General features: G+C 35.7%; 1 protein-coding gene across 1 annotated transcript in view; it reads left to right on the top strand.

Annotated features, from left to right (window-relative positions):
* The first annotated feature begins 2,206 nt into the window (after positions 1–2,206).
* The window catches only part of LOC144975886 (uncharacterized), a 36,489-nt gene continuing 25,004 nt past the window's right edge, over positions 2,207–13,691 (top strand). The window contains exons 1-8 of the mRNA XM_078920070.1: positions 2,207–2,265; positions 6,163–6,218; positions 7,104–7,487; positions 8,219–8,330; positions 9,100–9,210; positions 9,474–9,726; positions 10,291–10,417; positions 11,675–11,687. Of these exons, the coding sequence (XP_078776196.1) occupies positions 2,207–2,265; positions 6,163–6,218; positions 7,104–7,487; positions 8,219–8,330; positions 9,100–9,210; positions 9,474–9,726; positions 10,291–10,417; positions 11,675–11,687 (1,115 nt within the window). The remainder of the gene's footprint in view (positions 2,266–6,162; positions 6,219–7,103; positions 7,488–8,218; positions 8,331–9,099; positions 9,211–9,473; positions 9,727–10,290; positions 10,418–11,674; positions 11,688–13,691) is intronic.

Below are 13,691 nucleotides of genomic sequence, written 5' to 3'. Positions count from 1 at the left end.
TTATATTGGGATGAACACGGTGCATACAATTGAATTTTAAGCTTAACTTATACTTCAATTTCATACAAATTCTTTCATTGAGGGGAGAAGGGAAGTTTGAAGTGGCCGAGAGGTAAAGGCATTGAATTGTGTGACCACGAAATCCCGAGTTCAAGTTCCGTTTTATGCCCTTCCGGGTTTTTTTTATTTTTCAATTGGGCAAGGTTATCAACCCTCAATTTGCTCACTTCGGACAACATGTGGGATTTCTGTTGACGTCAGACTTTTGTTTGATGAAGTATCTATGCATTCGCCTAGGCGACGACATCTAAAGCTGCCGCGAGAATTGACGTAACTTAATTTTTATTGACGAGAGTTAACCTTTTATTTTCCTAATCTTAAGAAAGCTTCATTTTTTTTATTTCTGAATAGTTTATCTATAAATTCAATTAATGCTCGTTTGGTTCATTCTGTTATCACACCAGATTGGCACTCTCAGTCTTATTATGCTTCTCTAAGGTTAGGGTTATCCCCCCCCCCCCTTTCATGCTTCCATTTCTTTTTTGTTTTGTTTCTGTTATAAATAACTACGCTAAAATTATAATTTTGATAAATAACAATGTGTAATTGAATGTAAGCTTCAATTTAATATATGAAAACAAACAAATGGACGTTTTGGATTTCCCCTTTATCAACAAAACAGGATGAATGAACACTACAGACGGATGAGATAATGTGGTAGTGGGGTTGTTAAGATTCGTCTAATAACATTCTTACATTCAATTTCACATTGTTATTTATTTCTTCGAGCATCGAGCAGCAACATTTACATTACTTTTGACAAAGTGATTAATCTTGCTGATGGTGAAATCTGTTGATAATAATTGCTCACCAAATGTGTGACATAAACAGGAGTTTGAGATGAAGAGAGGTCCTATTTTACCGTTAGAAAAGGGCATGAATAATTGTAATGAAATTTGATTGACAAACAATAAAGAATGTTTGAAGTTAAACAATCCTTGTTCATTTTTCTTTTCTATTTCTTGTTTTTGAATGATTTTTTGGAACATTGTCTTGTTTTTAGTTGTATGAGTGTCAGGATTTATGGGTCATATCCCTATCAGATCTTAATTCACGACCTTGAAACTGGAATTTTATTAAAAGAAAAAAACAGTAAATAATTCCATTGAAATAATTCTCTAAGGCAAACAAGTAAAAGCCGAAAAGACAAAAACAAAACAAAAACAAATAAAAAAACAAAACAAAATGAAAAGAACAGATTTTAAAAAGTACAAAAAAGTAAGAACAAACAAACCGACAAATAAACTAAAAACAAACAAACAAACAAACCACCAATAAAAAGCGAACTAATAAACACCATACGATTTTTTCTTGCACACTGATAACGACCAATTTCTTTCAGTAAATCAACCTCCCTCCAGCCCCCCTCTCCCTCCCCCCATCAAACGATTTTGGCTATATGCTCTTTTTTTTACTATATATCTTTATACAAATTATTCTGCAATATAATATTTTATTTTTTTTAATATCTTTGTTTGACATCGTAACCTACACTACTATTTGTAATTTGCACGTATATGCCTTCACCTATTCCCCAAACAACAGGATCAATTTTAACATTTGGTTTTAATTTTCAAAACTTACAACTGCACATAAAAATCCAGCAAACAGTGAAATAACCAGTCTAATTGCCTTTCTCTATCTCCCTCTCCCTCCTCTCCCCTCTCTCTCTCTCTCTATTTCTCATTGTATTTCTTGTTATCTCTCACTATCAATATTCCCATGTTCTCTTTTCATTTCTCTTTACCCTTGCCATCATATCTCTTTATCACCATATACTCTTCCGCCCGCTCTCTTTCTCTCTCTCTCTCTTTTTTCCACCTTGAGATCTCATATTAGATTCAGATGTAAACTTTGTTATGTACGACACCCATTCCTTGAATTTTAAAGAGAGTATCCATCACACATTAATTGCAAATACTGAAAGATAAGAAAAAGATATAATAGCAGATCATCAGTATCACGAATCGCAAATCACGTATAGCGTATCTATCACATGATCGTTCTCATCATGAGTAAAAAATAATGCCGCTATGCTATTTTTTGATTGGCTGTCACGATGTAAACAGTTCCGTGACCCATATAAAACAGGAATAGCGGCACTATTTTTTTTACGTACAATGAACATCTTAGAAGGATGTTAAGAATGCCATGGACAGAGAAGAAAACCAATGGAGAAGTTTTAGATCAAGCTGAAACTAAAAGGTTACTAATTCGTACAATAAGAAAAAGACAAATGCAATTTTTAGGGCACCTAAATCGACATAAATGTATTGAACATCTTGCTCTCACAGGAACGATAGAAGGTAAAAAGAGTAAAGGTAGACCAAGACAGGCCTCGAAGTGGGCCGGGAAAACCGGGAAAAGCCGGGAACTTTATTTTGAAATTTCCCGACCGGGAAAAGCCGGGAAAATCGGTGAAAATTGTCTGGGGCCGGGAAAAAGCCGTGAGAAACATTTAGGTGAACAACAACCCAACATGTATTCTTCAGCGTAATCATTTTATTAGGCTTTTAACGAAATCGGGTCGAACGCCGAACCCGAACGGATATAGCCTTCTCACGTGACCATGAACGAGATCTGGATAGTGAAGACTCTCAAGCGGTATGCAGCATCGGATCTAAGGTCACGTGATAGAGGATAGCTTGGGTTGCTGTTGGCTTGTGTTAGGGGAGGGGCAAGGTCAGTGTCATTCAATAGTATATAATTGTGCATGTGGCGCTCTATACCGAGAGAAAATTATAAATTGATTACGGGGGAAGGTGGGGGGAGGGGGGGGGTGCGAACGATCGGCTTAGAGCATGGCAGCAGCCTCTTATGGTTTCCTCACACTACTAGGCCCTATGTTATGACGATCGACCCAATCAGCAAAGTCCGGTCCGCATTCGTAGAGTACACAGACGATTACCATGTTTCCTGTGCATGACGTAATTATAGTGGTTTAGAGTCATCGCTGAAACACTGGAAGACGGCAATGGGATAGTTGCGTCAGTTGTTGAATAAATTATCCAGGCACGGTTGATAAGTAAAAAAAAAACAAATTATGTTGTAGTTACATTTGAAACAAACAAAGTATATCACTGATCTCGTCTCATTGAGATATAAAGAATGATATAAAAATCAAGAAAATCGGCCGATAAATAAAAAAGTTGCTAAAAAAATCGAAAATAAACAAAAGCAATTTTTAAAATCGAATTTATTCGTAAAACAGTTGGTTTTCAACCGATTTTTCTGAAACAAGGACCAATGTTCTTCTTTTTTCAAGCCGATTTCAACAATGTGACTTTCAAATTCCTCAGAATTATATTTTTTACTTTTAGATTTTAGCTTTTAGGCCTGCTCAAAAAGGTGTTATATTCCTTGCCACTTGCACAACAATAGCGTAATACATCGACGGCGAGAAGCGTCTTTGTTTCGACCAGCCGGTTCGGTTAGATAGCCTGTGATTGGTCGAAGACTTAAAGACGCTTGATTCACTCAGTCGACTCATCATTGTCGACAAGACAAGAGTGCTAGAAACACACATCCCTCCCCTCATCTTAGTAGTGTGTGTGTGTGAGTGTGTTTTTTCTTTGTTTTGTTTTTTTTGTGTGTTTTTGACTTGGTCATGAATGCGATTGTTAGCTAAGCTAAGAAAGACGGTCGACGTCCTTGAGCTACTTTAATTAATTTTCAAGACTTGTTATTCAATTATTTGGAGATGGCAGATTAAGGTCGTTTACTCATTGTAATTTGTACTAAGTTTGTTTTGTCTGTCTCTAGATTAACTAGCTTTATTTCATTCATGTGCAATTCAATAAGTAGGCCACAAGTCTTTGGACGCTACTTTCTCTCTCATAGTAATATTCAAATGTCTTTTTCTCTCTATTGATTTCTCTTCTCTTTGTCTCTTTTCTCTCTCTCTCTCTCTGTCTCTCTCTCTCTCTCTCTCTCTCTCTCTCTCTATATATATATATATATATATAAAATATATATATATATATATATATATCTATCTGTCTCTCTCTCTTTTAAAATATTTTTTTGCATGTTGTAGGAGGCCTAGACTTTACAGGAATACGTCCAAGTATTAATAGCCAGAGTCAATATATTTCTTTCTCTCAGTCTCAGCTACTCTCTTTTTCACTCACATCTCTCTCTCTCTCTCTCTCTCTCTCTCTCTCTCTCTCTCTCTCTCTATATATATATATATATATATATATATATATATATATATATACATATATATAGGTAGTGGTGACTGGTCTAGAATTGATGAATATGCTTGAAAATTACTACCTTAAAATTTTCCCTAGAGCCTGGAAAAAACCAGGAAAAAACCGGGAAAAAGCAGGGAAAAATATTTTCCTGAATCACTTCTAGGCCTGCCAAGAGCAACAATTTTGAATAGTTTGAACAGCTGGATGGCGAAGAAAGAGAACCGTAATATTATTTTCTTTTGAGGTTATCTGATCAGAGAGATGAATGGCGTATCATGATCACCGATGTCTGGCACAGACTTAGGACTTGAAGAAGAAGAAGAATGAAAATGATCATGTGATAGATACGTGAAGCGTGTGATCTGCTAAACTTCTCTATCAACTTTTAACACATGGGAATTTCACTCAAACATGACGATGACAGACAGCGGCGCGACTCTTGCTTCAACAATTCGTTTTTTTTTACATCCTAAAAGCTGTGTCTTAACGACATCATAGTTGCTGATCTCTTGATGAAAATGGTTAAATATGGAGTCGAGCCAAATTACTTGCAACTATTCGAAGGACGGAAGGGGTTTAAAAATGTGATCTTATAACTCTAGCTCTAACATAAAAATAATATACTTTACTAATGTGATTCTCTCTTTTCAGTATTTTCACAAAATGGAAGGCTTACCCAGCAGAAAAATTGATTTTTTAAACTCAAACAATATCCCTACAAAACAACTTTATGTTCTTATTAATTAAACAAAGATCATTTTGATGTACAAAATAAATATGAATAAGAAAAATGCTATATTGTGTCGTAACAAATGTGACAATTGTGTTGTAGGTGGTAAGGAGAGGGTTAAATTAATTACAGCACTTTTTGCACATTGGTTTGGGTGTCTCTAATATTCTCACGATGGTGTTCTTACATTGTATTCTTATCCGAGATTACAATGATATTATTGAGACAAGAAACTGAGGAGCTCCATGCGTATGCAATGTCAAGTCGGGGTGGTAAACATAGCATCTGAGAATTGATGATAATATGCGTAACCTTCAAATTCTGTAGTTTATTAGAAAGAATTTAATGAGACATAATCACCCAACTGAAGTTAGAAACAACAAGAGATGAAGTGAGTAGAAAAGTGCCAGAAGACAATATAGAATAAAATTTTTTTACGGCGGTGATGGGGGTTTGAACCCGCGACCGTACTGGTACGACAACTCCGCCTGGCCGGTGAGAGCGTGACTCTACCGTATAAGCTATTTATTTCTTGTTGTTACCAACATAGATGCCTGCTCCACTCACTTTTCTGAAGTTGGAAGCAATAAAACCCTAGCCAAATTCAAATCATAATATTACGAATAATTAATAATAGGGGGCAGCGAGGCTCAGCGGTACGGTCTTAGCTTCGTGTACGAGTTCGATTACCCGCCTCGTTGTGTGGCTTTCTTAGAGCAAGTCACCTCGCCCAAGCTCACTTTGCGGCGCTGCACTGCAGCTGATACCTGGGTTATTCCAGTCTTCCCTTGGAAATTTCCCCTCGTAATTTTATTTTATTTTATTTATAAACACTATGAGTATGAGCGAGGGGATGTTTACCTACTTGACACGGCCTGATTTAGATACGCATTAAAACCCTTTTGCCACTTTCAACCTGTCATGTCTCTGTATTTCAGTCTCGGTTATTTATTATTATTATTATTATTATTTATTATTATTATTATTATTATTTTATTATTATTATTATTATTATTATTATTATTATTGTTATTATTATTATTATTATTATTATTATTATTCTTAATTAATTATTATTATTATTATTATTATTATTATTATTATTATAATTATTATTATTATTAGGGGAATGGCTTTGTCACTAATTGTGTCCCCTGATTGTGTCTGACATAGCAAACATTATAATAAAGTCAACTATTACGGCAACCGCATTGATACTATGCGTTTATGTAAGATACTCACAGCATCCGCCAGCCGGATATAACTTACTAACACACAAACTGTGTGTAACCTTAAACATTTATATGCTGATAGATACTAGAACACGAGAATGAGAACTAATCAATAGAATGGCTGTCGAAAAATTAATAACATAGAGCTGAGTGGCGTCAATTTCGTTCCTTCTACGACATGGAAATACGGCACCTATGTTGTGTGAATAATAATGTTCCAAAAAGCACACTAACAGTTCACCTTTGTCATGAAATTAGAGATAATTCATATGTTGATTTAATGAAGAGTAATACTACAATACTACATATTCTGGATAGAGAGCACGAACTGCAAAATCATCTCTCATGTGTCCTCTACGACCATCTCGGTCTAAGCAGCCAAAGAAATGACAGACCTGTCTAAATACAGTCTGCATTACAAATCTAGAATGAACTGCCTTATCTTATTCAAACCTTTTCTTTGGGCTTTCACTTCAAGGTTTTAGTACTAAGGCAGACAAAGAATTGAGAGAGCTTTATTAATACATTCTGCATTTCAAGTAAAAAGAATTACAATTACATATTTATGATTGTCTTATTTGATGAATTTTTATTGAAAATGATTTTCAGCAATGTTTTCTATTGTCTGAAAATGAACTGCCCGATCTTAATCAAATTCTTTGAGATATCACTTCAAGGTTTCAGTATCAAGGCAGCCAAAGTAATCACATATCTACTTTTATAAACAGTCTGCATTTCAAATGTTTAAAAATCAAATTACAGATCAATAATTCTTATTTGATGAATAATATGTATTGAAAATGATTCTGAGCATTCATTTCTATGGTGAAAAATAAACTGCCCTATATTATTCCTGATTTTCTTTTGGGTTATTATTTGAAGGTATCAGTAACAAAGCGGCCAAAGAAATGAAAAATGCCTTGAAGAAAATGAACAAAGAAGAGATGAAGGAAGCCCTGAAGAAGATGAACAAGAAAGAACTAAAGGCTGTTCTGAAAGTGATGAACCCTGACGAGCTGAAGGAGGTCCTTGGCAGCATGAGCAAGGAGGATCTGAAAGAAGTGTTGAACAGCATGAACAAGGACGAGTTAAAGACCGTTCTGGGAAATATGAGCAAAGAGGATTTGAAGGCGGTTTTGAATAGTATGAGTAAAGAAGAGTTGAAGAAAGCACTAGAGAATATGACGGAGGAAGAGTTGAAGGAAGCGCTGAAGAATCTCTCCAAGGAGGAAATCCGAGCTCTCAAGGCTGCTGGAAAATTAGACGGTGAGTTTTACATAGTTACTTATCTGTATTATTTTCAATGTTTTATCATATTTCTTCCTTTAGATTTTGTTATGAAGAAAACACGACCAGGAATACATGTTTTTTTCTTCATCTGTAGCGTGAAATGGTTGTGGACTGTAGTAGATTACTAATCAATTGATTTCGTGCAGTTACGTGGGGCTGGCGTCAGACAGAGGAACTTGCTCGCCATACGCCAAATGTTATATCGCCCGTCAATCAATAATATCAAATGTCCTCTTCCTCCTACTCCCCCTCTTCTTCTTACTCTTTCATTTTCTACTACTACTGCTACTACTACTACTACTACTACTACTACTACTACTACTACTACTACTACTACTACTACTATTACTACTACTACTACTACTACTACTACTACTACTACTACTACTACTACTACTACTACTACTACTACTACTACTATACTACTACTACTACTACTACTACTACTACTACTACTACTACTACTACTACTACTACTACTACTACTACTACTACTACTACTACTACTACTACTACTACTACTACTAGTACTACTTCTTCTTCTTCTTCTTCTTCTTCTTTTTGATAGGTTTTGCCTAGATGAGGGTCATTTAAATCGATCGATATTCGAAGGACACGTTTTCTGACCAAATTTTTACCTACGTGATTTTTCCAGAGTACGGAAGTTGACGTATTAATTAATGCTCAAGTTATTTTCTCGCACTCAGGTATAAAAGGCATCGACAAGCTTCTAGAATCGGACAGCTCAGATGACGATTCTGATGGAGGAGGAAAAGGAAAAAGGAAGAAAAAGAAGAAACGATCAGACAGCGCCTACAGGTAGGAACACAAAATATTCCTCAATGTAATTTTAAAAATAAAATTCCCTTTATTCATCCCATAGGGAAAATATGTCTTTAGGGTCTATTCCAAATTAAAAAAAATAGAGCTTTTATATAGAGCAATATCCACTAAAAGTGCTCAAAGCGCTTTACACGGGATCCCTAGCCAACAGGAACACTTAACATGTAGGACGAGACAAGACGCCTTTTAGAATTTTTTCGGACGCTTTTAACGGCCAGGTATTCATTTTACACCTGAGTACGGTGAGAGAATATGAGTAAGGAGCCTTCTCCAAGGACTCAACAATGCACCGAGCGAGGCTCAAACCCAGGATCTTCTGATCCGAAAGCGAGTGTCATACATGAAGACCACATAGCCGCAAGGGACGGCTGGAATAACCCAGGCGTCAGCCGCAAAACAGTGCCGCAAACTGGGCTAGTACGAGATGACTGTATCAAGGCCACAAAGCGCAGCGGGTATTTGAACTCAGTAAATAAAAAGGGGAAAAAAGAGGTTTTATACAGCGCAATATCTACTAGAGTGTTAAAAGCGCTTTTCAAAGGGTCCCTGAGTCAACACACACGTAACATGTAGAACGAGACATGACGCCTGTTAGGTAATATTACATTTTCCCCCCTTTCAAACAGATACAACGCTGTAATTGACCAGGCACTTATTTTACACGAAACTGCAGCGGCACAAAAAAGGACTGTTTATCGAAATGAGCTGTATTGATATACTTTCTTTATAACCTTTCCAATTCCAGCTACTACAGTGTGACAAGTGAAGGAGGTACAAGATATGTTAGAAGAAAACATAGGCGTCCGGATGGTACCTATAGTGATAGTGAATCTTGTCCCAGTGATGCGGATGCGAGGTGTGTTAAACATCATCATCATCATCATCATCATCATCATCATCATCATCATCATCATCATCATCATCATCGTCATCTTCAATATCATCATCATCATCATCATCATCATCATCATCATCATCATCAAACATCATCATCATCATCATCATCATCATCATCATCATCATCATCATCATCATCATCATCATCATCATCATCATCATCATCATCATCATCATCATCATCATCATCATCATCATCATCATCATCCTCGTCATCCACAGACGTGCCGGCAGCGGCAAGAGCAAGAAAAGCAGGAAGTCAGTCGCCGATAAAAACAAGAAAGGAAGCGTAGCTGGGCAAGGAGACAAGGACAAAAAGGGAAAGAAGAAAGGAGGGAAGGGAGAAAAACGAGGAGATGGAGACGAAGGAGGAGAAGGAGGAGGAGGGAAAGGCAAGAAAGGAAAGAAAGGAAAAGGAGGAGCTGAGGGAGAAGACGGAAATGGATCTGATAGTGATTACAGCATACGGAGTGAGGTAAGGATTCTTATACAGGGTGGTAGTCCATTTTAGCCATTAAGCCGACGTGTACTTAGTTGCAGGTCTGATAACCCAATTCCTTATGGGCTCTTTTTTCGTTGTATGAAAATCTCAAAAAAAAAAAAAAATGAAGCAAAATATTATCCATTACATCAATATTAAACAAGGCTAGAACAAACTTCTCTTCTTAACTTATTTTAACCCTCTCCTTACCAGCCATTTTCAGGATTTTCCCCAAAACTTCACAACGAACTAATACAAACTCAAAAGGAGTAAAATTCTTGCGATACATTATTTCTTAAGCAAAACATGTTCTACAACACAATGTTCGCTTTTCTTTAAATTTTATGTTGTACAAAAGAACTTTGAATAAGAAAAATGCTGGTTGTATCGTAACGAATGTGACGGTTTTCCTATAGTTGTTAAGGAGAGGGTTAAGGTTTAAGTTTTATCTCTGTGTTTTTCGAAATGGTTTTTAACAATTTGTATATAAATATTTATATCTTCGTGCTTAATATAATGAATTTAGCTTACTCTTTTTTTCCTATCGATATAATTCAGGTGAGTGAAGGAGGAACAAGGCGCCAAGTAAAGATGAAGAGGATACGAGATGAGGAGGGAAACGTTGTGGGGTATGGAGAGGCTGTTCCTTATGACTATAGAGCAGAGTCGGTATCTGGAAGGAGAGGTAGGTCTTCTTACTGTCCAAAATATCTGCATATAATTTTTTGAAAGTTTATTGACTTGTTGCGCGACATCTTTGTTACAGAAAGGACGTGATATATATATATATATATATATATATATATATATATATATATATATATATATATATATATATATATGTATGTATGAGTTGCATTGTACATTAATTAGTACGGTACCTATAAAGTACTATGCTACATCAGCATAAAAGTGTCACGGTCACAGGGAATCCACATATTGGGAACATCTGTTCCTGGAAAGAGTAACAAAACCGTCAAGGGGCATAGAATCCAGTATGTAGTAGAGTGCCCGCTGGTCTAGTTGTCGATCTCTTCAAGTAGGCAATATAAGTTCGTCTACCTCACTCACTCATTCATTCAATCCTCTCCGGGCCCACTGACGCATGAGATGATGCAAGGTATCTCCACCTGGTCCTGTCAGCAGCATTCTTGGGGCCATCTCGAGGGACAGACCTCTCTGTTTTAGGTCCCTCTCTACGGTACGTCTCCAAGTCTCCTTGGGGCGGCCTCGCTTCCTCTTTCCTTGGGGTGTCTGTCAGGTTTTTATGTAATGTACGAGTATTTATGTTTTCGTTGCTTTTTTTATTGTGTTGGCTGAAGAAGGGGTTTGAGCCTGAAGCGTACTGTGTTTTGGTATTTTGTTTTTTTTTGAAGTTGTTATATTCATTTTTGTTTGTTTATTGCTTTTATAGTTCACAGCTTCGAGCATTTTAGTATCACTTTACTGTATTTATTGATGAAGCTTGTGATGTCGTTAGACTGTCTGAAAGGTTTTATAATCTACTCCAGAACGTACATTATTAAGAGAAATAACCATTCCTGTTTCGTCATTGAGAACATACCAAAAAACGTAAAGAAAAAAAATCGATCTTTTATATAGTGCAATATCAATTTGACGTGCTCAAAGCCTTTTACAAGGAGTCTCTGGCAAACAGCAATACTTAACATGTAGGCGATACGACCATATTTTTTTGGGACAGAGACAACGCTGATATGGTCTGAATGTCTATCCAAATACACACGCACACAAACGCACACAAACACACACACACACATACTCACACCCAAAAAAAGAGTGAGAGTGAGTGTGTGTGCGTGTGTATGTGAGTGAATGTGTGTGTGTGTGTGTGTGTGAGAGAGAGTGAGAGAGAGAGAGCAGAGAGAGTAAAGAAGTTTTATTATCATTTCTAATCATAATATGATTAAATTCCAATTTTCAGGTTCATTAGAGAGGTAAGACAGTTATGAAATAACACAAGTGTGTAATCACATTGCCTTGGATTGATAAACACGAAACATTCACCATGATACACGAATTGCTTTTTTTAGGGGTAATCAAAATGTCATTGTTTCTGAGGTCTGCAAGCGCATCAAAGAGAGCAATTTATAATTCGCGAATATTAACCCTTTCCTTACCAACGATAGGAAAATCGTCACATTCGTTACGATGCAACCAACATTTTTCTTATTCAAATTTCTTTTGTACATCACAAAATTTAAAGAAAATGAACAGTGTGTTGTAGATAGAGCATGTTTTGCTACATAAATTATGTATGGCAAGAACTTACTGCTAATGTGTTTGAGTGATAAAAAAATCTATTTTTTTGTTAGTTGGGTTTGAAGTTTTGGGGAAAATTCTGAAAATTGGCTAGTAAGGAGAGGCTTACGTTAACCATATTTTTCGTATCAGTATATCAAATGAGAGACGGGATCAGGCTGTACATTGGCAGACATATTTGGGATTCATCAGAATAATGGTGCTTGCATAAAAAAAAAGTAAAAATAGTGAGTCTAAAATAAAATCTTTATTTGCCAGATCACGGAACTTTAATATCATTGAGATATTGAATATATTAATGGGGTGAGGACAATCTCAAAGGTTAAAGGTAGTCAATATAAAAGTTCTATGAAAAGTAATTGCTTTGTAGATTTGCTACACATTTTTTGAAGTGTTAAGATAAGTAAGATTTTTCATATTACCACAATTTCAATCTTTTTTGTTTTCCTCCAAACATTTGATTTTTTTACCTCACAAATTAGATTCACACTTTTTTGTTTAACTTTCTCCTTACCGGCCAGTTTCAGAATTTTCCCCAAAACTTCACATCCACCGAACACAAAAATAGACTTTTCTTACTCAAACAGAAAATCAACAAGTACATGCTATACATAATATTGTTCATCAAAATTAGCTCTACAATACAGTTTTTATGGCTATAATAAACCCATTTTCTTCAAAGTTTATGAAAAACAAAAACAGTTAGATGAGAAAGTTGTTGGTAGCATCGTAACGAATGTGACGATTCTCCTGTAGTTGGTAAGGAGAGGGTTAAAGATTGAAATTGAGTTTTATGAATTAACATTGTAGATTATAAAAATTAATATTTGAGTGTATTAATCTAAAATTTGGTCTAAATTCACAGCAGAGTAGTCATGAGTTCCTTCACAAAAATTCGTCAAATATGTCACTCGATTCATAATGGAAATTCTAGTTGCAATCAGGATAGAAAAAAAAAAAAATCACAGGTGCATGTTAAATGCATAAGGCTTTAGCTCCCTTTAACTCAATTGTCAGAGTATCGAGTTCATAAGTTTAAAAAAAATGCAAATATCTTGACCTATCTAGATCAACTTTACAATAGTGTAAAAAGCAAAATCAGTTATGTACCTCCATTTATCTTTTATCCTGATCACATTATAATTGCTTTAAATAAGAATTCGTTCAAATCCTTCCTCTGTTTTGACTTTAAAACCGGCATCATAAACAGGGCGGGGACACATTGGAGAGGGAGGAAAGTTTATGCTCTTCCAGAAAATATAAATATCTTGACTTAGAGCACTTGACAATAGTGTAAAGCGGGAAATGATTTGTGTGCCTCCATTTTATTGTTATTGTGATCACATTGATATTGTTTTAAATAAGAATTCGTTCAAATCCTTCCAAATGTCTTTACCTTTAAACCAGCATCATAAACAGGGAGGGCACGTCGGAGAGGTAGTGAAGTTTAATCTCTTCCAGAAAATCAAAATATCTTGACCTTAGAGCAACTTGACAATAGTGTAAAAGCCAAATGAGTTACCTGCCTCTATTACCGTATCCATTAACTCACTCAACCCTAGAGATTTTTGCTACTTTTCAAAATTTGAAAAAAAATGTATTAAAAATGAGCTTGTGCATATATTTTTTTATTCAACTACCATTAGCGTGTAAAAATGAAAAACATTAGCTTTGATACA

Source organism: Berghia stephanieae, chromosome 6, assembly GCF_034508935.2.
Source record: "Berghia stephanieae isolate SIO BIC M18660-M18661 chromosome 6, UCSD_Bste_1.3, whole genome shotgun sequence".
Classification (NCBI taxonomy): Eukaryota; Metazoa; Mollusca; class Gastropoda; order Nudibranchia; family Aeolidiidae; genus Berghia; species Berghia stephanieae.
This window is presented reverse-complemented; position numbering and strand designations above follow the sequence as displayed.